At 46.3% G+C, this 26560-nt stretch overlaps 1 protein-coding gene across 4 annotated transcripts in view; it reads left to right on the forward strand.

Annotated features, from left to right (window-relative positions):
- ARHGEF6 (Rac/Cdc42 guanine nucleotide exchange factor 6) overlaps positions 1-26560 on the forward strand; it is a 1115823-nt gene that overhangs the window by 765927 nt on the left and 323336 nt on the right. For all 4 annotated transcript variants that reach the window (XM_086918632.1, XM_086918633.1, XM_086918635.1 and 1 more), the window contains exon 15: positions 12973-13112. In XM_086918632.1, coding sequence (XP_086774758.1) covers positions 12973-13112 — 140 coding nt within the window. The remainder of the gene's footprint in view (positions 1-12972; positions 13113-26560) is intronic.

Genomic DNA, 26560 nt, shown 5'->3' on the forward strand with positions numbered 1-26560 from the left:
TACCTCTTGCTGGTAAAACTGATATAGATGGCAGGTCTGGACTAGTTTCTGACTGAACGTTTAGAATCATGAGGTTAAGTGTAAAATTGCCTAATCCATACACTTCATTTTCTAGATCGGTCCCTGACATTTGTGGAAGACCTTCTTCGTCTGGGAAACATGCTTTGTTCATGACAGTGTTCAGGTTTCCCCATATCCATTTGCTTTGGGAAACACGGGATTCAGTGTCTAAAGAGGATATTAAACTAAACCATGCACCACAGGAACCATTATGTGTAAACGGGTAAGGAAAGAGGGGCAGAGCTCCCTTGTAGTTCTGATAGGGTGGGAGTCGGCCACATATCCAACAATAAGTAGCATTGTTAATCTGGTGTGAATGGTGTAACATACGGATGAATGTATTGTTGCGCAGCGCAAGGAGATAAGACAATTCATGAGGGGGTAGTTCACTAAACGTGTGCTCTGCAGTGACATTAGAAAAAGAATGTGAAATGGGAAAGTACATATATAACATCCAACTGATGCAGACTAACGTAAGACTCAGAAAAAACATAATAAGTAACGTGCAGATACAACGGCTTCGGAGATTTTTACAATATTTCTGTTTCTTGGTCTCCTGTCTATCTCTCTCTCTATTGGGGTCTAACTTATACATGTCAAGAAACTGTCTAACCGCTTCACCCAGGAGGGGACTTAAACAATTAAACTGTCTGACTTACTAGACCTCAATTTCATTCGATACTCCTGCTGAGGAGTTTTCTCTAACAGGGGGAGTTTGGTATCAGTCTCTGGAATGCGAAAGTCCTGGGAATCGGTCTTTGGCGGGAGTCCATAAAATTTTTTCACATGGCTGGAGTGGATCCAGCCTTTCCTTCCTTCTAATTTCACCGCAGTCCTGGTGGTCAACAAGACGATCTTCGGCTATTTCCAGCGGGGCTCCAGAGGGCTTGACCTATCGAAGTTACAGACTACGACGACATCTCCTGGGACCAGTTCATGCGGTTTCACCTCGGTGTTGTCTGGGAAGGCTGCCGCAACCTGTGAACAACATGATAGTAGTGCAGACATCAAGGAAGCAAGGTAATCTGTCGGCATAGTACTGTCAACATCGGTTATTTTACGTGGCATAAGCGTCCCCCACATATTAGGAGGCCTACCAAAGACCACCTCATACGGGGATAGCCCTGTCCTAGAATGAGCTACCATTCGCATATAAAAAAGGGCAACTGGTAAAGCGACTATCCAATCTACGCCTTTCTCTTTACACACTTTGGCAAGACGGGTTTTCAGAGTCTGATTGTGTCTCTCCACGAGACCTGCTGTCTCGGGATGTCGGACACAGTGAAACTTCCATTGATAACCTAACAGAAGTGAAACCTGCTTCATGAGTTCGGACGAAAATGGCTGACCGTTATCTGAATACACGACACGGGGCAAACCGTACCGTGGGAAGAACTCACGAACCAACTGCTTGGCAGTGGTCGGGGCAGTGTAATCTGGGAAGGGATATGCTTCTGTCCATCTGGATAGGGCACATACAACTACGAGGACATACTTGAATCCTCGGCATCTGTCCATCTAGATATAATCCATCTGGAGGACTTCAAAAGGATGGTCGGGAGGATGAAATCCACCTCGTTCCACGGGAATCCCTTTACCTGGATTGAACTGACAACAGATCATGCAGGTACGCACTTTCTGTTTTGCTGCTGCTCGTAAATGTTTGTTAAACCAGAGGTTCTGTAAACTGTCTAACATGGCTTTCTCTCCCAAATGTGCTGGACTATGTGCAGTGTTGATGATAACCTGAACCATAGAGTCGGGGAGAAACCATGTGGTCTTTCCCCTCGTCATCCATCCCTGTTCAGTCTGGACCCCTCCTTGTTCAGTCCATTTCTTTATTTCATCTGGAGTAGCATGTGTCTGTATGTCGATGACATCTTGTGTGGCGTCCCTAACTGTCATGCAATGTGTCAGTGAAGATACGTCAGTCTTTGTCATATCAGTCGTATGAGTATGAGTCTGAGCTGTGTGTTTCGCTGTTCGATCTGCCAGGTCGTTACCCTGGGAAATAGTGTCTGTGACTTTTGTATGTGCTTTGCACTTCATGATGGCTATGGCTGTAGGCAAATGTATTGCTTCTAACAGAGCTTGGATGAGGGGGCCATGCTGGATCTTGGCTCCGTGAGAGGTCAAGAAACCTCTCTCTTGCCAGAGGACACCGAAGTCGTGTACGACTCCAAATGCATAACGTGAATCTGTGTATATGTTTACTTTAAGGTTCTTGGCTCGTATACAGGCTTGGGTCAGAGCAATGAGCTCTGCTGCTTGAGCTGACAGGGTGTCAATGCGATGTGTTTCTAAGACTTCAGTTTCAGTGGTCACTGCATATGCGGCCACTAGCTCTCCTGTACTTGTTCTCATACATGAACCATCCACATAAAGTGTCAGGTCCGGATCGGGTAATGCAACGTCTGTCAAGTCTTGTCTGGGCTTCGTGATTGTATTAATGACATCCAAGCAGTCATGTGGAGTAGGATCTGTTGTGCTTGAAGGTAAAAGTGTAGCAGGATTTAGTGTATTGCAGCGTCTGATTTCTACGTGTGGTTGGAACAATGTCAATTCATAACCTGTCAGTCGTGCTATGGTCAAGTGCTGGGTCTGTGTTCTGTTTAGGAGAACTTCCACAGAGTGTGGAACCTGTACTGTCAATTGGTGTCCCAATACAATGGAGTCACTTTGTCTGATTGCTAGGGCTGTTGCTGCAACTGATTTCAAGCACGCAGGCAAGGCCTTGGCTACTGGATCCAATGTGCTCGGAAAATAAGCACACGGTCTGTGTTTGTCTGCTTGAACCTGAGTGAGAACTGATAACGCTGTGCCATCGCGTTCTGTGACAAAAAGTGTAAAAGGTTTGCTGTAACATGGTGTCGCTAAAACAGGTGCTTGACATAAGGCTTTCTTTAATTTGTCAAAAGCTTGTGTATGTTCCTGAGTCCATGGGAGAACAGACGAAGACGCTGCCTCCTGTGTTGTCAACTGTATAAGCGGTTTAGCTAGAAATGCATATTGGGGAATCCATTGTCTGCAATAAGAAGTGAGTCCAATAAAGGCTCGTACTTCCTTCTGTGTCTTGGGTTGTGGTAGATGTGCAATTAACTGGATGCGATCAGGTGTCAGCTGATTTCTATGTGTGGTTGGAACAATGTCAATTCATAACCTGTCAGTCGTACTATGGTCAAGTGCTGGGTCTGTGTTCTGTTTAGGAGAACTTCCACAGAGTGTGGAACCTGTACTGTCAATTGGTGTCCCAATACAATGGAGTCACTTTGTCTGATTGCTAGGGCTGTTGCTGCAACTGATTTCAAGCACGCAGGCAAGGCCTGGGCTACTGGATCCAATGTGCTCGAAAAATAAGCACACGGTCTGTGTTTGTCTGCTTGAACCTGAGTGAGAACTGATAACGCTGTGCCATCGCGTTCTGTGACAAAAAGTGTAAAAGGTTTGCTGTAACATGGTGTCGCTAAAACAGGTGCTTGACATAACGCTTTCTTTAATTCGTCAAAAGCTTGTGTATGTTCCTGAGTCCATGGGAGAACAGACGAAGACGCTGCCTCCTGTGTTGTCAACTGTATAAGCGGTTTAGCTAGAAATGCATATTGGGGAATACATTGTCTGCAATAAGAAGTGAGTCCAATAAAGGCTAGTACTTCCTTCTGTGTCTTGGGTTGTGGTAGATGTGCAATTAACTGGATGCGATCAGGTGTCAGCTGCCTACCCCACTTGGACAGCAAGTGCCCAAGGTACACCACTTGCTGGGCACAGAATTGTAACTTCGAAGGAGACACCTTGTGTCCCTTGTCCGCCAGGAAATACAAAACTGTCAGTGATGCACGTTCACACTCTTGTTCACTTCGGGCGGTGATCAATAGATCATCGACGTATTGGAGTAGGGCAGTGTTGGCAGGCATGTGAATACTGTCAAGTTGTCTTTTCAATGCTTGGCTGTAGATGCTGGGGCTTTCTGTGAATCCTTGAGGGGCGCGTGCAAATCTGAAGCTACGGCCATTTAAACAGAATCCGAAAAGGTACTGGCTTTCCGGATCAATGGGGACACTAAAGAAGGCGTTCTTGAGATCGATTACAGTAAAGAACGTCGCCTCTGAATCAATAGCTGTCAATAATGAAGAGATATCTGGGACCACTGGATACTGTGGCACAATACATTTATTCAACTCTCGCAAATCGATCACTAATCGATAGACTGGAGGTGCATTCGGATCAGTGCGTTTAAGAATCGGAATGATAGGGGAATTACAAACATTGGAGTCAGTTTCTACAACCACTCCTTGTGCAATGAGCTCATCAATGATTTTCAGTAAAGCCACTACAGCATCAGGTGGTAACTTGTATTGTCGGATTCGGGGCAGTACAACTCCTGGCTTGAGTGTAAGACGGTATGGTGTAATGTGCATACAACCTACATCAGTGGGGCCTTTTGCCCATAAATGTGCAGGAACATTCTGTAACCTGGGATCAAAATCTCTCAATACATAATGTCCCTTAAAATCACGAAGGAACAGCCTTACTCCTTCCGGAGAACAACAAACTACAGCTCCAAGTTTTCTGGACATGATTTCGTGAGCAATAAATCTGTAGTACGGGATAATGGACCAACTGCAAGAGGAACTGGTTTCGATACTTCATTAACAATAGGCTTTCCTGAAAATCCAAGGGAAACATTCTGTGAGCCTGAGAGGGGTGCCCCTGGAACCTCGTCATGACTGATGGTAGTCCTGCTTGCCCCTGTGTCAATCAAAAATTTTCTATCCTTTCCTAATACCTGACTATGTACATAAGGACCCTCTTGATCTACAGGAACCTCAATAAGAGGCAAGCCAACCTCCCTCTCTAGGCTGTTTCATGTGTACTGCTGATAATCAGGGTAGTCGGATAGTGCATACTGGTACATCTGCTGTGTAACATGTTGTGTGGCGGTAATGGGCTGGGGCTGTGGTACAGCTACGGCCTGTTGTGGAACCTGCATAGGCTGCACATTCTGCGGAATATGTTGTTGGACCTGGTCCTGTCTAGGTGGACGTGGTCTCTCTTTAGTTTTACCTGTGGCTATATTGTGTTTCAGAACTGCACAATCGTTTACGTAGTGACCTGGCTGTTTACAATAGTTGCATGTCCCTTTAACAGGAGCTGCCGAATTATTGGACTGTGTCGTACCCCTTTTCTGACCATCACCTGGAACTGACTGAGCAACTAGCACTTTCATTTTCGTGTCTTTCATACGTCTCTGTTCGTGATCATGTTCCTCCCTAATCCTGTTCTGGTGGTACTGTAACATTTGTAACATTTGGGAAGGCGTATTTGCTTGCCATGTGCTCTCGACTTTCAATACACGATTCTTAACCTGGGGTAAGGAATTCTCGACTAATTTGGTCACAAAAAGATGTGGGTAGGACTCACTACTTGTTTTCAGGCCACTATTAATAATAAAACATTTCTCGAATCTAGAATAAAAATCACTAGTGTCTTCGTCGTGTTTCTGTTTGCAGGCTGAGATTGCATCCCAGTCCTCCTTTTTAGTTGTCAACAATCTTGGCAAAACCTGTACTAATAATCCTGGTAATGCTTTAGTTTTCTCCCCAAGACCTAAACCTGGGGTTCGACCGGTTTCTTCGTTTTCCAATTCAGTCCAATTGATCTTTTTATCTCCCACCTCCCATTCTTTTTCTTTAAGTTTCTCGTAAATACCGGCAGGCAATAATACTTTCAGTATTTTCATAATATCGGGATAAGTATAATCTCCCATGAGTAACATGTCTTTTATTTCACGGTGAAACCCTGCTGGATCTTTATCATGACTCGGCACTATTTTCTTCATTTCCAATAATTCCATTTTAGTTATGGGCGTGTATACAAATACACGTTCAAGTGTATCATCTGGTTTCCGGATTGGATGTACTTCTCGTAAAGGGTTCTGTCTATCTAGGTGATAAGGGTAGCTTACTGGGGGTGGAACAGGTACAAAATGTGGTGTCAAAAATGTTCTGTATTTATGGCGTTGTTCTAAAATGATGTCAATTAAATCGGTACCTAGACCTCTCCATCTTCTCAGGAGTAAGTCTTGCAATAGATTATACAACGGACCTGGGTCAGATTGTTGGTTTTCATACTGTACAATAAGATGTTGGGTCATGTATATACCAGCTAGTCGCTGTTCTTCTGGAGTAAGACTTAAAAATGTTTGCACTACTAAATCATCTTTATATATACTGTCATCCCCGGCCCATTGGACTGCTGACCGGGCTAGTTCCTGATCACGTAAGGTATTGAGTTCATGATAACCTACTCTTTCTTTCAGGATTTTATCAGTAACTTGGAAAATATGTTCAAGGGAACATTGCTCTGGTATTGGGGAAAGGAAACGTCTTTTATTTTCTAGGCGTACCGGTCTATCAAAAGGTCTATCAGAAGAGTACTGTTTAGGGAGTTTTGCCCTACCCACGTAAGCTATCATGTCTTGAGTAGCTGCTGGATTCACTGGTTCTTCCTCCTCTGAGGATTCCCTTTCGTCTGACTCGGGTGTTTTATCAGCTTTGCGTCGGGCATGTATGGCCACTATTACTTTACGGATCTTTCTGGACATGGCATCTATACATTTCTCTTTGTCATGCTTACAATCTGCAATATTCTGACTCCAATTTGTCAATCCTTCCATTTCTTTTTGAGAATAACCTGGCTGATCTTATTCCCTTATCAGACAATTAATCAAAAATCGCAATATTAACCCTTGAGTCTCGACTTTCTGATATGCCATGGCTTCACGAACACATTCTGGACCCTCCCCCGATCGAATAAAGTGATATATTTTGTCTAGATGTTCTGGCATTTCTGGTAATGTCATCAAATAATCTGTAACACGTCTCAAACGTAATGATGCTAACAACAGGTCCCCTTGCTTGCCAGGGACAGGATCGTATCTACAATCTCCAATTGTTTGTTTGAGCTTTTCAGCTGGGCTTGCTTTAGGTGTACGCTGCATTGCTAATTCTCTCATTGTCAATCGATGTAATTGTGGTGGAGTGTGATAGGGACCTCCTGAAGCACCTTCTGAGGCAGAACCATGTGCATGACTTGACGTCATTGGGTGTGGGAAAGATACATTTAACGGGGACGACTGACTCTGAGTCGCATCTGTAGCAAAAGGGTTAAGAGGACCAATAGTAGGGGGAACAGTAGGGGAAGTGACAACAGGTGCGGGAATTTGGTGACGTGGAGGGGTCGTGGCTTGATCAGCAGGAATATGCTGTGGCAGAATATTATTAGCAGGTTGTACGGGTACATTGGTATATGCGGGAGCTACATCATCTAAATAGGAAGAAAGGAAAATGTCTGCTGCGGTCTTTTTATGACGTACTTTAGTCAGAACCAATGGTGGCGGCAGATCGCTTGGCATATCCGGGGTCGCCCTGGGCAGCCCCTCGGCCAGAACCGGATACAGTCCTGTAATAAGAGCATTTCTCTGTCGGTCTTGTTGTTCCATTCTGACTCGTTCTCCTTCTTCTAGTAGTTCCTTTTCTCTAGCTTTTTCGGAATCCTCTCTACTTTTCTCTGCTTTTCTGAGTTCTTTCTCTGTCCGTCTATGCGATTCTTTACGCCACAATTCTATGGCATCCTTCTGTGATTGTCTGGCTTTCTTTTTCCATAACGCTTCTTCTACTCTCATGATGCACTCAGCATCCCATGTCCCTGTAACGGGCCATCTCTGTTTCTCTTCCAAGTCTTTAGTATAGTCCACCCATAAGTCTAAGTACAGTATGGCACCTAAGCCATGCTTATGGTACATAAAATGTCCTGGAGTGTCCCTGGGTGGGACGGGAACTGCTTCTTCGAGTATCCCTTTCCTAGTTCCTATCTGTCGTAACTTTGAGAATAACGGCATGGTTACCTTACTCTGGACGCGAACACAATAAACACAGTAATGAAATGCAAACAATCATTCATACCACGACATTAAACACATTGAAACATTTTGAACAGATACTGACTAATACATTCTATAACAAAAATACTGAATCGCTGTATTACTAGATGTACTGCTAAACAGTACAGATGCACTGCTAAAACAGTACAGACCGGATCTGTGTACCCAAACCCGTCTTGACCGGATACAAATTAATGCACCCGTCTTGATGCGTCCCCAGCAACGGTACTCACCGGGAAGCACGGAACGGAAGGCCTCGGAAACGCGACTTGACTGGACTGCTACGACGTCGCTGCTGCTGCGCACTACGCATTACGCATGCGCCTCGACGCTTCGGACAGGTGGGCCTCTCGACACCTCGGACACTGCTTTCTCGGCTGGGCTCTGGTCGGGATCCTCCGCACTCCTCACCGCCTCGTCTGGATGTCGACCGCAGTCTCCGTCACCTCCGTAGGCCTGAGGGAGATACAGGGAAACCTGCAGATGCGCATAGGAGTCCGTCACGGCTGTGGTAGGGGGCAAGGCCTGCGACGCATCGCCGGCACGTGGGGTGGGGGAGGGGTACCTATTCGGGCGCCATATTATGTGGTAAATATAATTTACCGTACAAGTTTTACCATATAATTACTGACAAGTAAAAGAATAGCTCAATCAAATGAGAGTCGGAGTCCGTGGTGTCTGAGTCATACGGGCTTTAATCAGGATGGCTCGAGCCATGGAAATCAATTCCATCAATACAAGGGTTCGGGGGTATATGCAATGATGGCAAAAAGATGTCAACGATTTATTAACAGTACATGACATATATAGTAAAACTGTACAATGGCAATGGATACAGTAGGCGTGACAAGTGAAAAGAATATGATAAGAACACATGTGCGTAGCAAAAAGGCGTGTACAAGGGTGTGCACGAAGGTGTGTGCTGGAAACGTCACAAAAACGTGTCATAAGTGGGTGGGTGCATAGAGGATTCTGCAGAGTCAGCTGAAACCTGTGACCTGGGTGCGCGCGCAGATGGTATGACATGTATCTGGGGAAAACTGAGGGTCTGACTTTTAGCACTAGTAGAAGAGACAGAAGTCTAGCATGTCATATCGACCTGTTCGTATAACATGTCTGATATCTTGTATTTGGGGATGTTTAATCTGAAGTAAAAGGTCTCTCGGGCAGAGACTATTCTATACTAAATGCATATGTGTCTAAGTGTGATGCGCGGGGCCATGGGCCTACCATGGTAACGGGAGCAATGAATTACATGAAGGAGACAGGAAGGCTTGGCCCTTTGCTCTGCAGCCGGGGATATATTTACCTATTTCACTAGACTGGAATGTGTTTTCGAGGAGGCTGGCTGATAACCTGAAGGCAAAATACTGTTTTGGCAGGCAGGCCAGGCCGAGCCAGGCACCGCTTCGCTTGGCAGGAAGTAAGGCAGAGGTCAGGGATGCATCTCCATGCTGCAGCTTTCAGAGGCAGAGACAGAAGTGGTTCGAGGGCAGAAATCAGGGCCTAGCTCTGCAGAGCCAGGAAAAACGTGAAAGTGCACCATGTAAAGACGTTGGCATGGTATGGTTAGGAACTGAATTATCAATCCATTCATGGTGGATCTGATAGAGGACATGTTGACGTTAGACGCAAATGTATTTGCGTCTTCAGATTCGGTTGCGGAGGGAAGTTACATGCACTTTAAACTCGTACATGGAGACGTTGGGGTACACGTTAGGGGACATACCTGACCATAAAAATTTCAATTACCTCATTGCCACAAGTCATTTCTTTGAAGTTCCAAAAACCCTGGAATGCACGAGCACCTGTTCAAAACCAAAAACCTATTAGCATTGGGATGTGCATCAAAGTATAGCAATAGAAGTACCCAAATAACGCATGCAAAACAGGGGGAGATAACGCTTTAATAATTTCTGCATATGCTTGAAGTTACGCACACTTTAAGTCGTCAGGTAATTAGCAATATGGCAATTGTAAGCATGTCACTATCGGCTACTGTGAAGGATACAGTCTAATACGGTTGCAGTTGCCTAACAACCACAGAATCTACACGATAGTGAGATAATTGCAGAAAATCCTAAGATAACCAGAATGTTCCCGTCTATGATTGCCGTCAATTCTATGGCTGGGTTTTCCTCAGAACATTTCCTAGGTCTAGCACCTCCCTGGTAGGATAGTGCCATAGTTGAAAGATGGCTGCGCTCATGTTGGGCATGCCCATGGTACTGTTGGGTAGCCTCTGGAAAGGTGGAGCCGTGCAAGCCCGGTGGCCGGTGAAAGCGTTGCACAGGCGACACTCGAAAAATTATGATGCCTCAACTATGCAGGTTTGAAGCAGAACCTGAGGTCAGGGAGACCGGCCCGCAACAGAAGACAAATTACTCCGGCAACCAGTTACGATCAGGGTCGTCTTGATCAACCAGGCAGAGTTAGGGCCATGATGGTATTTGGGAGTCTTAAACCCTTAAACCAATCAGAGGATACCATTTCAGGTGGGAGGCAGGATTCTGGTCAGTACAGGATGACAAGGGCCTCGGCAGAAGCGACATCACTGGGATCACCAGAGATCCAGAGTCCATATTGGAAGGACTACGTTACGAAAAAGGCTTGCCTGATGACAGAAGACTGGCATACGTTTGTCTTCTACCAGAACGCACTTAACACACAAGTCTGCTCTGTATCCCTTTGTTATTCAAACTATGTGAATTGAGCAACAACAACTCCGGCTCCATCAGAAAGTGTCACTCATTGTCATTGAAATGTCACTCATAATTACACTGAAATTATTGAAATGTCACACATAGCAATCTGAAAGCTTGGCAGCTATGCATTTGAGTATCATTGTCAGACATGGAGAGAGTCACCACTTTGCTAGGTGTAGATAAATCCACTGGGTTCTGTTCCCATCAGAAAAGGAACCTCTAATGACAGCCCGCCTAGCAAAGCAGCCACCCTGTTCACCTGCTTATCCTCTCACGATTTGAGTGCTTATATTCCCCATTGGAAGTCATGATTCAGTCAAACTTCTGTTTGACAGAGAAGTTTCCAAGAACTTACAGTTGCACAAAGTACAACCCATTCATTACACTGCGCTTCAGGGCTGTTGCACCAGAAAACCTGCCCTTATCAAGACTCTTCAAACTCGCTCCTAGGGGTCAAAATGTTGACATTAATGACACTTTGGATTGCCCTTCCCTTATAAAAGGATTTTTATTTTAAGTAACTTTATATTAGTATCTGAAAGGTATTAAGCATTATATTTTGCAAAACTGCTGTTTAGTCCAGTGTGCGGGTGATACATCCTTCATAGCAGTACATGTGTTTCGACAATCAGCCATGCCACTAGTGTAATAACAGGAATTCCAAGTGGTGCTATGAAATGGAGTATAAACCCCTAGGGCTTCATTACGTACTCAGTGCTATAATTGGACACGGTAGCTTTGTCATGGAGCACAGACCTTTTGGAATTTAATCGGGCACCACTCCATCATATACAAATCTCTCAACTTTCATGCACCTGTCCATATATGTAGGTCATCATTCAAAATGCGGCAGAGTTGGACAAACCTCACAATATTGCATTGTAGCGTCAGGCCAAAACCAATCCTAATATGCAGAGCAAGCGCTTGTATCTGATGCTCTCCTGTTCTTCTCACATGCCACGCGTACAAAGCTTTATCGGATCAGTGTCAACCATATGAACACTACCAGTGTTTGTACCTCACACTTCCAGTATGGCTCCAGGACGGGGAAGTCCCACAGCTATGCATAAAGGTACCAATCTGACCCCGACCCCAGAGGAGTTCATCACTGTCTGCCCACCTGTCTTAGCCTCTAGTGTAGTGGCTCTGAACCTGTGATCTGAGGACCCCTAGGGACATCTAAGCCTATTTAGGGGATCCGCCACTGCTTCGAAAATTAAATATTATTAACAGATCAATAACGTGTATACAAATAAGGAAACAAAATGTGAAACTGAAATTTAAAAACAATTCTGTAAACCTGAAGGAATAAGAAATTGGAGGCTAAAAATTAAGTTAGTATTCTCAGATTGATTAGTGGAAGCTCTGCAAGTGCATCCAGCAGAATATAGTAAGAATGATGAATGGCCTCAATTGAATTTAGAAAAGCAATCTTCCCATTCAAATTAAATTTAGATTTTTTATATTTGTTTGTGAATTTAATACAATATTTCATCATCTGGTTATATGATGAGAATGCTTGTTTCTGTATTTTTTGTGTATTCATTTGCTGTTCAAATCATCGAAAATGCTTAGGCCGGTGTCTTCTGCTTCCAGCTATGGCTTAGTGGGGTTCCCTGGATTCCAATAATTTTTCAATGGGGGCACCCGAGACCCAGTAACAATTAAGTCGGGGTCCACAGAAGTTAAAAGGTTTTTTTTAAAAAACCTCTCATGTAGTATATTCTGTATGGGGCATTTAATTGCACAAGAAGAAATCTTACCTTAGTCGCCACCCTCAAAGGGTTTCTTGAGAAACAATCCTCTGATTCAGCCCTCGACTCATTTTCCCTAATTAAGTGACAGCCACCAGACTGTAAATAATGTGCTGCTTCGCTTATTACTAGTGGAACTTGGGATTGAAAATACCTTTAGACCTTCGCTGTTGTGGGTAAGAAAGAAGACAATAGTTCCTAAAGGGTAATTGAGTCAAATATGAAAAGATACAAACCTTGAAATTTACAAGGATCATTTGCTTTATGTATTTTTAACTCTATCCATCAGATCCGTATGTTATTCCCCAAAACGTCAGAATAGGCAATAACTACAATACTCAATACATTCCAAACATTTTCAAGTCTGATTTTAATTATTTATTTTACTTTAGTGATTACTTGTTTCTAATACAGAATTGTTGAAATATTTGTGTTTGGTAATTATGTTCAGTTTGATGAAAGTGCAGTATTTTCTGATCTTTGTGGACCTAAAATTGTTTACACATTTCCATAGGCAGCATGATAGAAAGAATAGTGGTGTCCTGTAACAACAGCCAAGAGTTGCAAGAATGGATCGATCACCTTCACCGCCTAACAAAAGGCACATGCCCAAGCACTCCATTATCAAAAACACTGTCTTGGGCCGGCCACTCGGTGAGTTTTGTCTGCTTTTGTATTGCGCACCATGATAACTCATCTCATTTGTGTGCTTTAAACTGTTCATTTCATAGTTTAAATATTGTGCAGTGATAGCCCTCTGTGTAGCTTGGTGAGCAAAGCTTCTTTCTCCAGGAGGGTTTATATAAATAACATCCTGTTTGAATAGACTTCCTTTCTGAGTTCAGAATCTCCTAGTATGATTAATTTGAAACAGATCCTGCTTTAAAATGAATTGTTTTTCATGAACGGAACTTGCTTTCACCTATACATCTTCTGCTGCAGTGACCCCCGCTCAGGCACCTTCCCCTGTAAGAAGCTTACCTCACCTGTGAGTGTCTGAAGTCTCCCTAGAGCACTGCTCTGTTTGGCAGTCCGAGAGGTCCTTTACCTATTTCTTTTTGCTCTACTATCTTCAGATTTGGTAGTGACCTCTACCTCCTGCTTGTCATAAAATGGCCATTGGAATATGCAAACACTTTCTTTAATTGAGGACTGGCATAAAGTATGAAACACAGATCAACCATAAACAACAGAGATGTCAATGATTCATCCCCATTTAGTAACTGTTCTCCAACACCGAGGGTAGACACTAGTTCAGCCTCTGCAAACGAGGCTGGAGAGGTTGGGTGGATGGGGTTGAAAATAAGTGAGGGAACACACCAGTGAACTTATTCCATACCTATTATCCACTCTCCCACTATTCCATACCTCCAGCTCCGGGTCAGTCTACATTATCATGGAAGCTTAATTTGCCAAGCTGCGTATTACAATGCACTGGAAACGGCTATCGGGCCTCAGGTGGACTGAAGGAAAGTTGATCTTCAATGATCAACCGAACTGGAAGGGGGTGCCCTTCTTAGAGAAGACCACAAGGGAAGGGCAGTGTTGGCCCTGTAAGGCACTGGTTGACACACTGAGAGAAGGGGATGTTAATGCTAAACCCACCTCCACGGGTTCAATGCCCTTATGCCCCCCAGAAATGCGGATACAGACTATTGGACTCAAGACCTGCCATTCCCCCAATACCAGTTTATCTGCCCGCAACCGGGAAGAGTTAACTGAGACCTAGATTTCCCAGAATAGGCAGTACCTTACTACTTATTTTTCTTCTTCGTTGTCATCTGAATGTGAAGAGAGGACACTGCGGTGATGTGGGATGGGTGGGAATGTGGACTGTTCTGTTATATTATTGGGAATACCTGTTATAAGTTTGGTTAATGCACACAACTCATTACTCATACTACCTACGACACTACTGTACTTTTGATGCAACAGCTTTTTTGGGGGGAGTTTTATATAGCTCGAACTCGACCTGAAGGTAGCTAAGTACCAGTTGCGTTACAGTCGGACAAATTCATTTTGTTAGGCATGAGGAGATTAAGTGCTTTGCCCAGAATCACAAAATGTTGAGCATCCCTGCCGAGACACAAACCCGGTTCTTCAGATTTGGAGCTGACTGCTGTAACCGATAGCCGTTAGGCCACATCCTCCCCCCAGGTGATTGCAGGAGCCCCCGCGTCTCTTGAGTCTGACAATCTACAATTAACTACTTACACAGATGACAGGTTGGGACTACTGGGCATGTTTCATCCTATTCCTCTGTACTTGTTTGATGTTTATATGAAAATCAATCAAATATATATATTTTTAAATAATGGAAGCCTAATTCCAGCTGTAAGTCTCAGCCTTTGGATACTTGACAACTCATGATGTTTATTCAGGCTCTTCCTTCTCACTTTCAGGAATGATTGACAACTTCACTTTCTATGCATACATGATGCCATTCCTCAGAAGCCCCCCTTTGATTTCCTAAGATGTGCCTCATTATTGATACTTTGTTTTCGATAGTCTGCAGTTCCTGCATCTGCCTCTGATTAGCCTGACTTTCAGGTAAATTCAAGAGGCTTACCTTGTCAGTGAAAGTAGCTTTTTTGTTCATTGGGTAAGGGATCTTTGTCTTATGCTGCCCAGCTCTGCTGTGACAGTACCAATGGCTTCTTATTACCCTTAGTCAGAAGTCTATATGTCTTCGCAACTTAACACTGAACAAGGAGCTGGATCAATCACAAAATATTGTCTCACCTGCTGTCTGAGGTGGCATCCCCACTAAGCAAATATTGGCAGTACCACTTGTACTGTCTTGGTATTTAATTTAGGATTTCTTGTGAATTTGACATTGAGGCAGATTTGTGCAGGTCCTGAATTCCTTTGATTTTCTTATGTCTTTTATCAATGACTCCTGCTCTGAGACCTTTAAAACAAGACCTTTCAAGTGTTCCTCTTTTGCCATGAGCAACTGGTCTAAGCTACACATTGAGGTTTTGATGGAGAACAGCTTTTTAGTTCGGAAAATTGGTTTGTCCTAGTGTTGTGTAGTTCCTGTAAATCTATATAGGATCTGCACGTTTAGACAACATAAACTGTAAGATTGATGTTCAGCCTGATTACAGACACCTCCACCGGATATGTTTGCCTGTAGACCAGCTAGCTCACAGTACCACTATGTGCCCCTCTTACCAAGGTGTGAATACCTTCAGGTAACTATTGAACATGACAACCCTGACCCCTCGGGATTGCAGAAACCGTACAGTACTTTTCGCTCAGTCACTCGTGCTCACTTTGTCTCAGAGAGATACACAGAGTAAACGATGGGGACATTTTCAATAAGTATTTTTTGAACCAGCGTCATTCTAGTGTAAAATACGTGTGCTGCTACAACCATAAGACAGAAACAGATATATATGGCTCTAAGCACCAACAGGATAAACAGATGGTAGAATTCTACCATAGCGCTGAAACTATGAATATATGCAGGCATATAAATACATGACAGTAGCAAAGCTTACTCCTATTATTCTAACCCTAACTATATGTACCTAAGTGTACCTAATATGTATGTAGGTGTATAGCCAAAAATCCCCCTTGGAAAGAGCTAACCCCATTACCTGATGTGAGAGAATGAAGGTCCACGTCTTGGTCCCGAGCTGGACACCACGCGAGGGATGTCAGACCACTGTGTGCTGGAGTATCTGCATGCAGGGACCTCAGCATCTCATTTCAGTGTGTCAGCATGGAAGTCTTTCTCCTCTGCCTTGCTCAGCGAAGATGTGGTGCTTATAAACCCAAAAGTTACCCTCAGGGGTTCTAACTTGCTGTGCCATGTCGACCGAGGATGACAATAGTGATGAACCTGATACAGTTACTTTGCAGAAGATGGTAATCCTGCTGTGATTCTGAGAATACTCATGCATAATAAATTAGGCTAGTTTTCGGAGAAACCACACAACATTTATGCAGCACCTAACTAGGTAAAATGTTAGCACCAAAAACCGTTATGTAGTACAATGGCAGGGTAAATGTAGGTGAAAGGTTAGGAGACTACCAAGGCCTATATTGAGGTACAATGGAAAACATAAAATCATAACAACAGCATCTTAAGGCAGTCAGGATCAGGAGTTCCTCCTAAAATATCCCATTTCAGTATCTCCAGGCTCTTGCTCCATCACTTCCTTCTCCAACATCTGCAATGGTATTGTAGCTGTTGAAACATTTCTCTTCTCGTCTTTGTTCCTCTGTATAACTCGTTTGACTGCATCATGCTACAGCGTCCCTTTGCCAATATCAGATGTTTGGAGGTTCAACAAATAAGTGTTTCATGTGATGCTGTATCACACACCCTTTTTGGTTTAAATCTTTTTATTGAAGGTTTAACACAATAGACATAGGATACATCAACATCTCGGGCGAGCATGCGATCGCCCTGCCAAGAGCTGCTACCCCTCTTCTCCCATCGGCTGGGTCCGTGGTGGCTAAATAGTACATGTCCTGCAGAGCTGGTAAGGCCCTGCATATGGAAGCGAGTGGTAATCCAGTCTATCAAACATCCAACTCCCCCCCCCCCTTACCCTCCCCATTCTCACCCACATTTCCCCCTCTCCGGTGTGATAAGTGCGATGGCATCAGTTTGTCGTTTCTGGCATGACCGCGGCGCTTAGGTAGGTGAGCAAGGTTCCCCCTGAAAATCTCTTGGAAGTCTAAGTACTCTAAGATATTTTGGGCAAGTGATTTCGTGGAACTCCTCCGAGAGGAGGGAGACGAAGGGCTGCCATATGTCCAGAAATGTGTCCGGTGTTTGGGTGAGGGAGGCCTGTATTTTCTCCATACCCATAACGTACCATAGGCGATGAAGCCATCCCGTGTGTGTAGGTTTCCTGGAGGTGCCCCAAAGTGACAGGATATGTTGGGTGGCCGCCCCCATCGCCAGCCCCATCTGTTTGCCCCTGACCGATTTCAGAGGGAACGTGATGGCGTTGGGGAGGCCGAGGAGCGTTTATGCCGGGAATCGGGGAATTTCGGTGTCGAAGTGTTTGTCAAAGCTGTGGAGCACCTCCTCCCAGTACCCTTGAACCTCTGGGCATTCCCATAAGATGTGAGTGAGTGTCCCTTGTTGCCCGCAGCCCCTCCAGCACCCGGGGTCTCTGCGTGGGTTACCCTGATGAAGATGGGCCGGCGTGAGGTGCCAGTAATACGCTATTTTCACCGCCGCTTCCTTACTGGCTACATTGCGGGCGGTGTGGTGGGCCCTGAAATAGATGTCCTGCCACTCCCTATCTGTGAAGGCGCGCCCTAGTTCGCGTTCCCATCTGTTCTGTCCCGCCGACCGAGCAGCGGGGGAAGGTGGGCCGAGCATCGTGTACAGGTCTGTGATTGCGTGTCTGTCGTTTTTGTTTCGTGTGAAGCCAGCGTTCATAGATTGTCAGGGGTCTGCCGACTTGAGGTTGCACGTCTTTCTCCATAAGCCAGTGTCTAATCTGGAAGTATTGGAAGCGTTGTATCTGTGGGAGCGTGTAATAGTCTTGCAGAGTGCAGATTGTCATAAAGCCCTCGGGGTTGAAGAGATCGCCAGCCGCTTTGCATTCCGAGTCACGCCACTGTGGGAATGACCGTGGGGCCATACCTGGAGGGAACGCAGGATTTTCAAACAGGGGGGACATCGGGGATGGGAATGTGGTAAGGCCTTTTGGTAACGCTACTTTATCCCAAACCTGCATCACTGTTCTCGTGATGGGAGATTCCTTGAGGTATGAGGGCCTGTCCTTGCGTCTCAGGAATGGGATCTTCCATAGGGACATCTGGCCCATGGCGCGATCCTGAAACAACCACCGTTTTTCGGATTCGGGCCTGCTCCATTCTAAGAGGTAGCGGAGCTGCGTCGCTTGAAAATAGCGAAGGAGGTCAGGCACCCCGAGACCGCCTTCCGCCGTGGCTCTTGTATTGAGGTCTCTGCGGAGGCGAAGACGCTTACCCGCCCACACAAAGTGTGTAATGGAGTCCTGCAGTTGTTTGAGTACTCCGATTGGGGGCGTAACTGGGTTGGTCTGAAATAGGTATAAGATCTTGGGGAGCAGGGTCATTTTTACCACTGCAACTCGTCCCAGCCAGGAGAGCGGCTGGCGCCGCCATCTCGCAAGCTCTCCATTGAGGGTATTGATCAACGTCGTATAGTTCTCCTCAACCGTTTGGGTGGTGCTCGGGGTCAGAGAGATGCCCAAGTAGGGTATAGACATCTGAACTGTTAAGTCCCCATATGTCTGGTGGGCATGTCGTGCCGCTTTCGCGTTCCGACCCAAGGGCAAGACTAGGGATTTCTCTAAGTTCATCCTGAACCCCGACACCTCCACGAAGCGCTCCACCTCTGAAAGGAAAGCCGGTACCGACGTCGAGGGGTCCTCAAGGGCCGCAAGATGTCGTCAGCATACAGGCTTACGGTCTGTTGTTCGCCGCCAAAATGGACACCTTTTATGGACCCGTTGTCTCGGATCTGCTGGGCCAAGGGCTCGATGTACAGAGCAAGAAGCAGGGGCGAGAGATGGCACCCCTGCCTGGTTCCCCTTCTAATGTCTAGAGGTTCCGAACGTAGCCCGTTAACCGAGATCCTGGCCTGTGGGGTGGCATAACAGCTAGCAACCCATGTGCGGAATCGGTCTCCGAATCCATAGCGCATCAGGACGGCATCCAAATAACCCCAGTCCACCCTGTCGAACGCCTTCTCGGCATCCACCGACAGGAGGACCGCGTCGGAGTCATTGTAATGAGTTTTATCAATGACATGGAGCCGTTGTTTAGTGTTGTCCGCGCATTGGTCTATTGGGAACAAATCCCGCCTGGTCTGGCTCAATAATCCCGGGTAGACACGGGCCCAATCTAGCAGTCAGCACGCTTGTGAACAATTTTAGATCGAGGTTGAGAAGGGAGATGGGCCTGTATGCTTTGCACTGGGACGGGTCTTTACCTGGCTTAGGGATAACCACGATGTCCGCTTCCAGCATGTCTTGGGGGATGGAACCTCTACCCTGGAAGGAATTGAACAGTCTGGTCATCAACGGAGCGATTTGGGTGCAGAAAGCCTTGTAGAAGGTGGCCGAAAAGCCATCCGGGCCTGGGGCTTTTAGAGGCTTGAGACGCGCGATCGCGGAGATGACCTCCTCGGTTCTGATGGGAGCGTCAAGGGAGACCTTGGTGTGTTCGTTCAGGGGCGTTATCTTCGCGTCGCGGAGGTAAGTGTCAATGAGTGTCTGCTCGGGCAGTGGTTCCGCCGTGTACAACAAGGCATAGAACCAGCGGAAGGCTTCTGCTATTTGGACATCGTCCTGAGCGATCGTCCCATCTTGAGCTTGGACGGGTGGTACTCTCGCCTTCAGGGTCTTAGCCTTAAGGCAACTCGCCAGTAGGCGTCCCGTTTTGTTCCCCCCCACATAGTACGTGTGGCGCAGCCTCAGAGCTGCATACTCTGCCCTGTCCAAGTCTAAGCTGGCAAGCTGAGCCCTAACCGCCTTGAGCTGTCTCCATATCCTGGGTGCTCCGGTCCGGCTATGGGCTTTTTCGAGATCAAGCACCCGTGCTGACAGGGAAAGCTTCATTTCCTTCCGAAATCAGCTCACCCCTCACCACCTTCTTAAGTGCCCCCCATACCGCAGTCAGGGAAACCTCCGGGGTGTCGTTAGTCTGTAGATAGTCTATGATGCGGTCTTGGAGTCTCTGTGTCACCCCCTCGTGTTGCAAGAGGGCGTCGTTGAGTCGCCATCTACCCCTGCGTTTGTTAAGCGCAGGGGTCTGCAAGTGCAGTAGAAGTGTGTCGTGGTCCGATAGCGCCGCTGGGAGCACCTCTACCTCTTATCACACACCCTTTTGACACTAACTGACTAGCAGTCTTTCTTGGTATCCCCTTATAAGACTGAACAAGGTCATGTCCCCTGCAGCTATGTATACCAAACCTCCTGGCAGTAAGGAGAGTGTATTCCTCTAGTTTTTGACCACAGGCCCCTATTGCCCTCATAACTGGCACAGATTATATCCCTTCTCTTCATGTAGTCTGCCTTGTGGACAAGAAGGAGAATGCAAGAAGACGGAGGCTATAGTTGTGGGTTTTCTGGAACAGCTACATACTGTAGACTTTTGTCAAGGTGTTATAAGGGTTGTTCTATCTCTGCAAGTCGATATCAACAACAGAGATCATCATGGTGGTGGATAAACTGGCCTCAAAGAATGCCATGAAATAATCCTTGGATAAGGCAGACTCTTTTTTGTAATCCATATGTACCATAAACATTTCTTGCAATGCTAAGCCTAGCTAAAGTGCATAGATTTCACTCCAAAGGTGATTACCAGAATGCTGAACATCACATTTAATATAAAAGACCTATTTGAACAGGAGGCAGATGTCTGATTGTTAATTATCAAAGCAGATAAGAAAATTGCAAAAGGAAGGGGAGTTCTATAAGGAAGGTACCAGTGAAGCAGGCTTGCTCAACAACAGGTGTTTGTTGTCACCTACCCTGTTACTTCAATAGGCCTTCTCTTTGCCCTTCTGGGGATGCTAACACTAATACCCCTGTGCAATCAGCAGGGGTAAAGGTCTGCACAGCGTCCCTGGAAAGGAGGCTTCCACATGAGAGACCCCAACACTTATGGTTAGAAACAAATGGGTGCTAGAAATATTGACAGTTGGCCACACGCTGGCAAGCTAACACCCCATTCCCCATCCTTGCGTTGAAGTCTGCAAATATAACTAGCAGCTGGAAAATGAAGTTTCAGATACTGCTTCACAAAAATGCAGGTGAGGAAATTTCAATGCACAAGATAATCCAAGGGAACTACTTCAAGGACTTTGTATGTAGAAAAAGCATAAGAGTCGGCAACCCTTTACAAACCTCAGGTTGTTGACAAGGTCGTCCATAAACAGATTTTCATTTTGCTCATACTGTAAGAAGTATGTTGCAGGATATAAAAACTCACTGGGACTCTTGGTGAATATAAGGTTGGTTTTATTGGTTTCAATAAACGCCGCCGGCGAACCACACTACGATAGTAGGGTAAAGGGGGTTCAGAGTCTCTCCTTGTTGGAGATATCTTCTAGTTCCAGTACTCCAGTCTGGCTCTTCTCATGTTCCAGGTGTTTCTGGGTGATGTAGTTTCTCTCGTCTCCGTCGTGGCCGCCGGTATCAAACAAAACCAAAAAAAGAAAAGGTAGACTTTCTTCAGTCAGGTGCTCTCTTTTATACAGTGGTAAGGGGAACGGAGTTAGGTTCCACACACGTGCACTGTAGTTTAGCCCAAAAAGGTGGTATGAAACGTTGTGCCGATGGTGCGGGGAATAGGGGAGTGCAGGGAATGGTCGAGTGAGGTTCAGAGTGGTTTAAAACCCTTTTTACCCGCCCAGCCTACGATAAGGGAATGTACCTGGGTGAGCCACGCTTCCCTTGAAGCGTGGCTGGGCGATGCGCCTTGTCGTTGGCCTCCTGGCTCCTTGGGTAGATGACTAACCTCCGCTTTCGGGTCTCCGCCTCTCGACTCTCTCCTAACGCCGTCCTCTCCTCCTCCGCCTTCGCTCGGTTCCTTGTTTTCTCCGTCTCCACTCCTCACGCCTTCACTTTCTCCGGGTGAGGAACACACTGGCGTAGTGTAGAACCCCGTATTTACGTCATCTCTGGGGGTGTGTCTTGGCTCAAACTCCACCCAATAAAAGAAGCAGTGTTCCTCGTCGCTCACCAGTTTGGGTAACGGAATGTCTGCTGTTTGTCTCCAGTTCTCCATTTGCTGCATGAATAAAGGAGACAAGGTGTTGTTGCTACGTCTAGGGGATGCATCGTGATATAAGGGCTCATCCTGCACCCCCCTGTCACAAAGTAGTACGGTACTTCGGAGAGGGTTCTTTCTTGTGTCCTCTAAATCTGAAAGAGACAATTAGTTATAGATTCCTTACCTTTGGATTACCCCCAGGCGTCAGACTGGATCCGGAGAATATTTTCTCAGCAGTACCCCTGCACGTTGGTAGGTGGCGTCAGTCGACATTGTGGTATCTACTTAGACACTGTCCGTGCACACTGACGTCAGTCCTTTCTTTTTCCGCGACAGCCAGCGCAGATCCAGAGAGACTGGTACCCTTAATTGTTTTTTGACTCATGATTTTTCGACTTTTGACAACATCTTTTTCGAGTCGTTCAACTCCTGGTGCACATAGGGATGTTATAACAAACAGGTGGAGAAAAGGTCAGAGAAGTGTTTAAAGACCTTGCCTAGGTTGTGCCCCATCAATGAATAATAATAACAAAAAAACCTAGGGATCTCAAAATAGAGGAATATGCTGAAACCTCAATAGATTCTAGATCAAATCTAAACAAATTCAGCGATTATTGAAATGAGATAAGCAATATTTAAACAGCAGGTGTGTCAGTGATTGTGGATAGAACCCGCTCAGTTCATAGGATACCCATCAAAGTGTTGTATAATCAATTTTATCATCTGGTCATCCCTCAGAGGTAATGAGTCTCTAGATCATTGAGACCAAATATTACCCTGTAGGAGAGCGGGGTCACTGCCCACAAGCACATGATGACCAAATAGATCTAGACCAATAGGTAAAAGTGCAGTGCAAAACAAGAGTGTGGTGAGTTAAAATAGGATAGAGAGCAAACAATAAAGAATTTTATTAGGAATATGGCCTCTTCCTAATTAAAAGAACAGTGCAAGGGTACAGTGTGGAACAAATCTACTGCATAATTTCCAACATGTTTCAGCCTCAATGGGGAAGACCCAAGGCTTTCTTCTGGGCCTCTGTTCGTAACGTTGCTACTGCGAAATGTGAGGGCAAACTTTGCTAATAAATGTAACATATACAATAATGAGTGAAAGGATACAATCAGTTGATTCTTGCTCCTCCGTGTAAGTGGATCCTAATCGTGATCTAAAAACAACACAAACACAAACAACAACCTCCGCTCAAAAATTTAGGGAAAACATTATGCCACATCATCGTTTGAAAATGAGTGGAAAACTCACTCACCCAGCAATACCGGGGAAAGGACCTCACCTCTCCTGGACTCAAACTCAGGGTTAAATGAGGCCACGCTCTAGGAACAATAGGGAAACAGAAAACTTGAATAAAAGCGGGCGAACAAGTCTATTCCGCTCCAACTCTTATCCTATCTACTAGCATGCCTGTATTCCTTGCTCCTTACATCCTTAACAACTGTGCACTATTAACTCGCAAATGGCTCTACTTACAAAATTAATCTTGACTCACATTACTGTCTGATAACGTAAAAAATTACTATATCAGCAAAGTCTCCTGAGTAGGCTTCCTTTATAGTCATCTTACAAGCATAAACTCCTTAGCATTAACCAGATTTTAACAAAAGCGGGTAATGTCGTTGCTCGACCTCACCTCTCCGTCGTTACCTCATGCAGGTCCCGAGTTAGGGGGAGGCACCGATCGAGAGGGGTGAGGTGTTTTTATTTCCCACAAACGTGACCCCGCCTCTCTACAAACAACGACTCTAAAGAGTCGGTCGTATCTCCTGAGTTATGTGATTAGAAATTCACCAATGACGATTGTGTAACTCATTGAGAACATATTATTTGATTTTAAGAGGGCTGTGCGTCTTACCTTCCAGTTGGCTCTGTTAGTAAACAGGAAGAACCATAGCCCACACGTAAGGCTCACGCGTACCGCAAAAACTACAAAATGACATCACACTCAATATCGTGATACCGCAATAACTACAAAATGACATCACACTCAAGCGGGCAGTAGTTTCATAGAACTACAAAAGGCATCACACTTGTGCGGACAGTAGTTTTATAAGGATAAAAAACTACAAAAGGCATCACACTTGTGCGGACACTAGTTTCATAAAGATATAGAGCTGCGAAGTAACATCAGACTCAGTCAGAACAAAAGTGGAACAGAAGCGGCACATAGGGATGTTCCATCATCGGACTCGCTTCAAGCCTTGTGACTCTTGTCACAAGTTGATGTCAGTCACTAACCAGCAGCTCGTGCGACTTTGGTGCCTGGTGCGCGACCACGACCCGAAGTCGTGCTCCGACTGTCGGGCCATGAACCCGAAGTCTCTGCGGGAGCGGTCCCTAAAGCTTCTGGAGGCCTGACAGTCAGCTCCATGCCGTTCGAGGTCCCGGTGGAGCGGGAGGTCGTGGAGTCCCCACCATCACTCCTCATCGAAGCCTTCGGGTAAGTCGAAGCACAAAAAGAAGGTGAAGAAGCACCGTCGCTCTTCGCCTTCTCCCCGTCCGTCGGCCGATGCAATGTGGGACGCGGAATGTTGTTGCCCTTCGGCTCTGCCCACAGAGCCTACTGGGACGGCTCAGAGCTTCCCTCCCATCCCAGGTGCCAGAGCGTCCCCATACCAGCCTTGTGCATTTTACCAATCTCTCCACTCCATCTTTGGGCAGCTCGAATCAGCTGTCGCGCCTTTGGGCATCTCAGACTTGGCTGGGGTCTCTAGGCCTTTGATGCCGGGGGCTCCGGCAATGGCGCAGCAGGCCCCCAGGGATCTTGGCCTGGATCCGGATTGATGCCAGTCGGCCTCCCCCTCGACTCGGACATGGAGCCGTACCGGCATCGACCGACGCCAGTACCAGCACCGACCAGTTCTTTTGTACCATTGTTCTACCCTGGCGGTCCCTACCGCCCTGCGTGGCAGCCATAGGAGGGTGAGGAGGACTGGGTGGGGTCTGTTGACTCTTTGGAATACTAGCTTTATGAGCAAGCCTGGAGAGAGGAGTTGGGTGAGGCTAGTGGTCTGGATATCTCCCCAGACCTTGAAATGCTTTCTCCCCTTACCGTGGCCACGGAGGAGGGAGCCTCCTACGCTGTGGTGTTGCGCAGGGAGGCTGAGGCCTTGGGCCTTGAGCTTCCTATGGTGACAGTCAGGACTAACCTTCATTCTGAGGTGTTTCAGCCTGCAGCGGCCTCTTCAGAGCCCCTGCTGCCGGTCAATGAGGCCCTCACAGACATCCTTCTGGGCACTTGGTCCAAGTCCAGCACAGGGGCTCCGGTGGATAGGATGATTACCCAACGCCACCTCCTGGGCAACCCTATGTTCAAGGTATGTGGGCTGCTGAATTCATATCTTATCATAGATCGCCGCCTATTGTGGGATCCGGATGTTTGCACCTTGTTGTCTTAGAAGAGTTTTCGAAGTATCACGAGATAGGTGACTCCTCCCCTGGACTACAGTGCGCATGGGCATCTTCTCCATCTTCAGATTGTTTTTTCCGCCATTGGGTTCGGATGCACTTCGACAGCTTTAACTTCGGGACCAAAGTTTTCCAACTTTCTAAGGCCGAAACCTTCTACATTCGACGGTATTGTTTCCGCTCGTTCGACGCCACTTGGGCTCCTGGTGATGGATAGGACTCCGTTTAAAAAATGCCCACAGTGTCGATCCAAATTTCCACACAGTGATAAGCATAAAGTATGCAACAGGTGCCTATCTCCGGAGCACCACGAAGAACACTGTCCAGCTTGTGCTCATTTCCGGTCAAAGAAAACTATCCGGAACCGAAGAGCTGCTCGACAAGAGATGCAGCGGCAGGCACCAGAACCGGAAAACATTTTCGAGGACGAACATGAACTCCCAGAGGCGGAGGGCTCCGAAGAACTGTCACCGTAGAGGACCAATTGGACTCCGATGACCAGATCACACCGGGGCAAACCGTGAGTACCAAAGCCCCAACCCCGCCTCCATCTCCATACAAGGCGCCGGTCAAATCATCGCCTAAAATCCTTGGCCGCGACTGAAACACCGCTTCAGAAGCCCCGCCTTCCGGCTCGGCTCCGAAGACCACACCCAAGCCTTTATGGTACCCCGGGACCGAGCAAAACACTTCCCAAAGTGGCCTCAGTATCAAGCAAAACCGCTCACCCCAAGAAAGTCGTCGAGCACAAAAAGGCCGTTGACTCAAAAACGTCCGCAGAGCCAAAAACGGGCGTCGACACCAAGAAGGTCGTCAATCCGAGGAAGGCCGGTGACCCCAAGAAGGTCGCAGATCCAAAGAAGACCGTTGATCCGAAGAAGGTCGACGCTCCGGAAAAGGGCGTCGACCCCAAGAAGGTCATCGATCCGAAGAAGACCGTTGAG

Source organism: Lissotriton vulgaris, chromosome 4_1 (genome assembly GCF_964263255.1).
Source record: "Lissotriton vulgaris chromosome 4_1, aLisVul1.2, whole genome shotgun sequence".
Taxonomy (NCBI): domain Eukaryota; kingdom Metazoa; phylum Chordata; class Amphibia; order Caudata; family Salamandridae; genus Lissotriton; species Lissotriton vulgaris.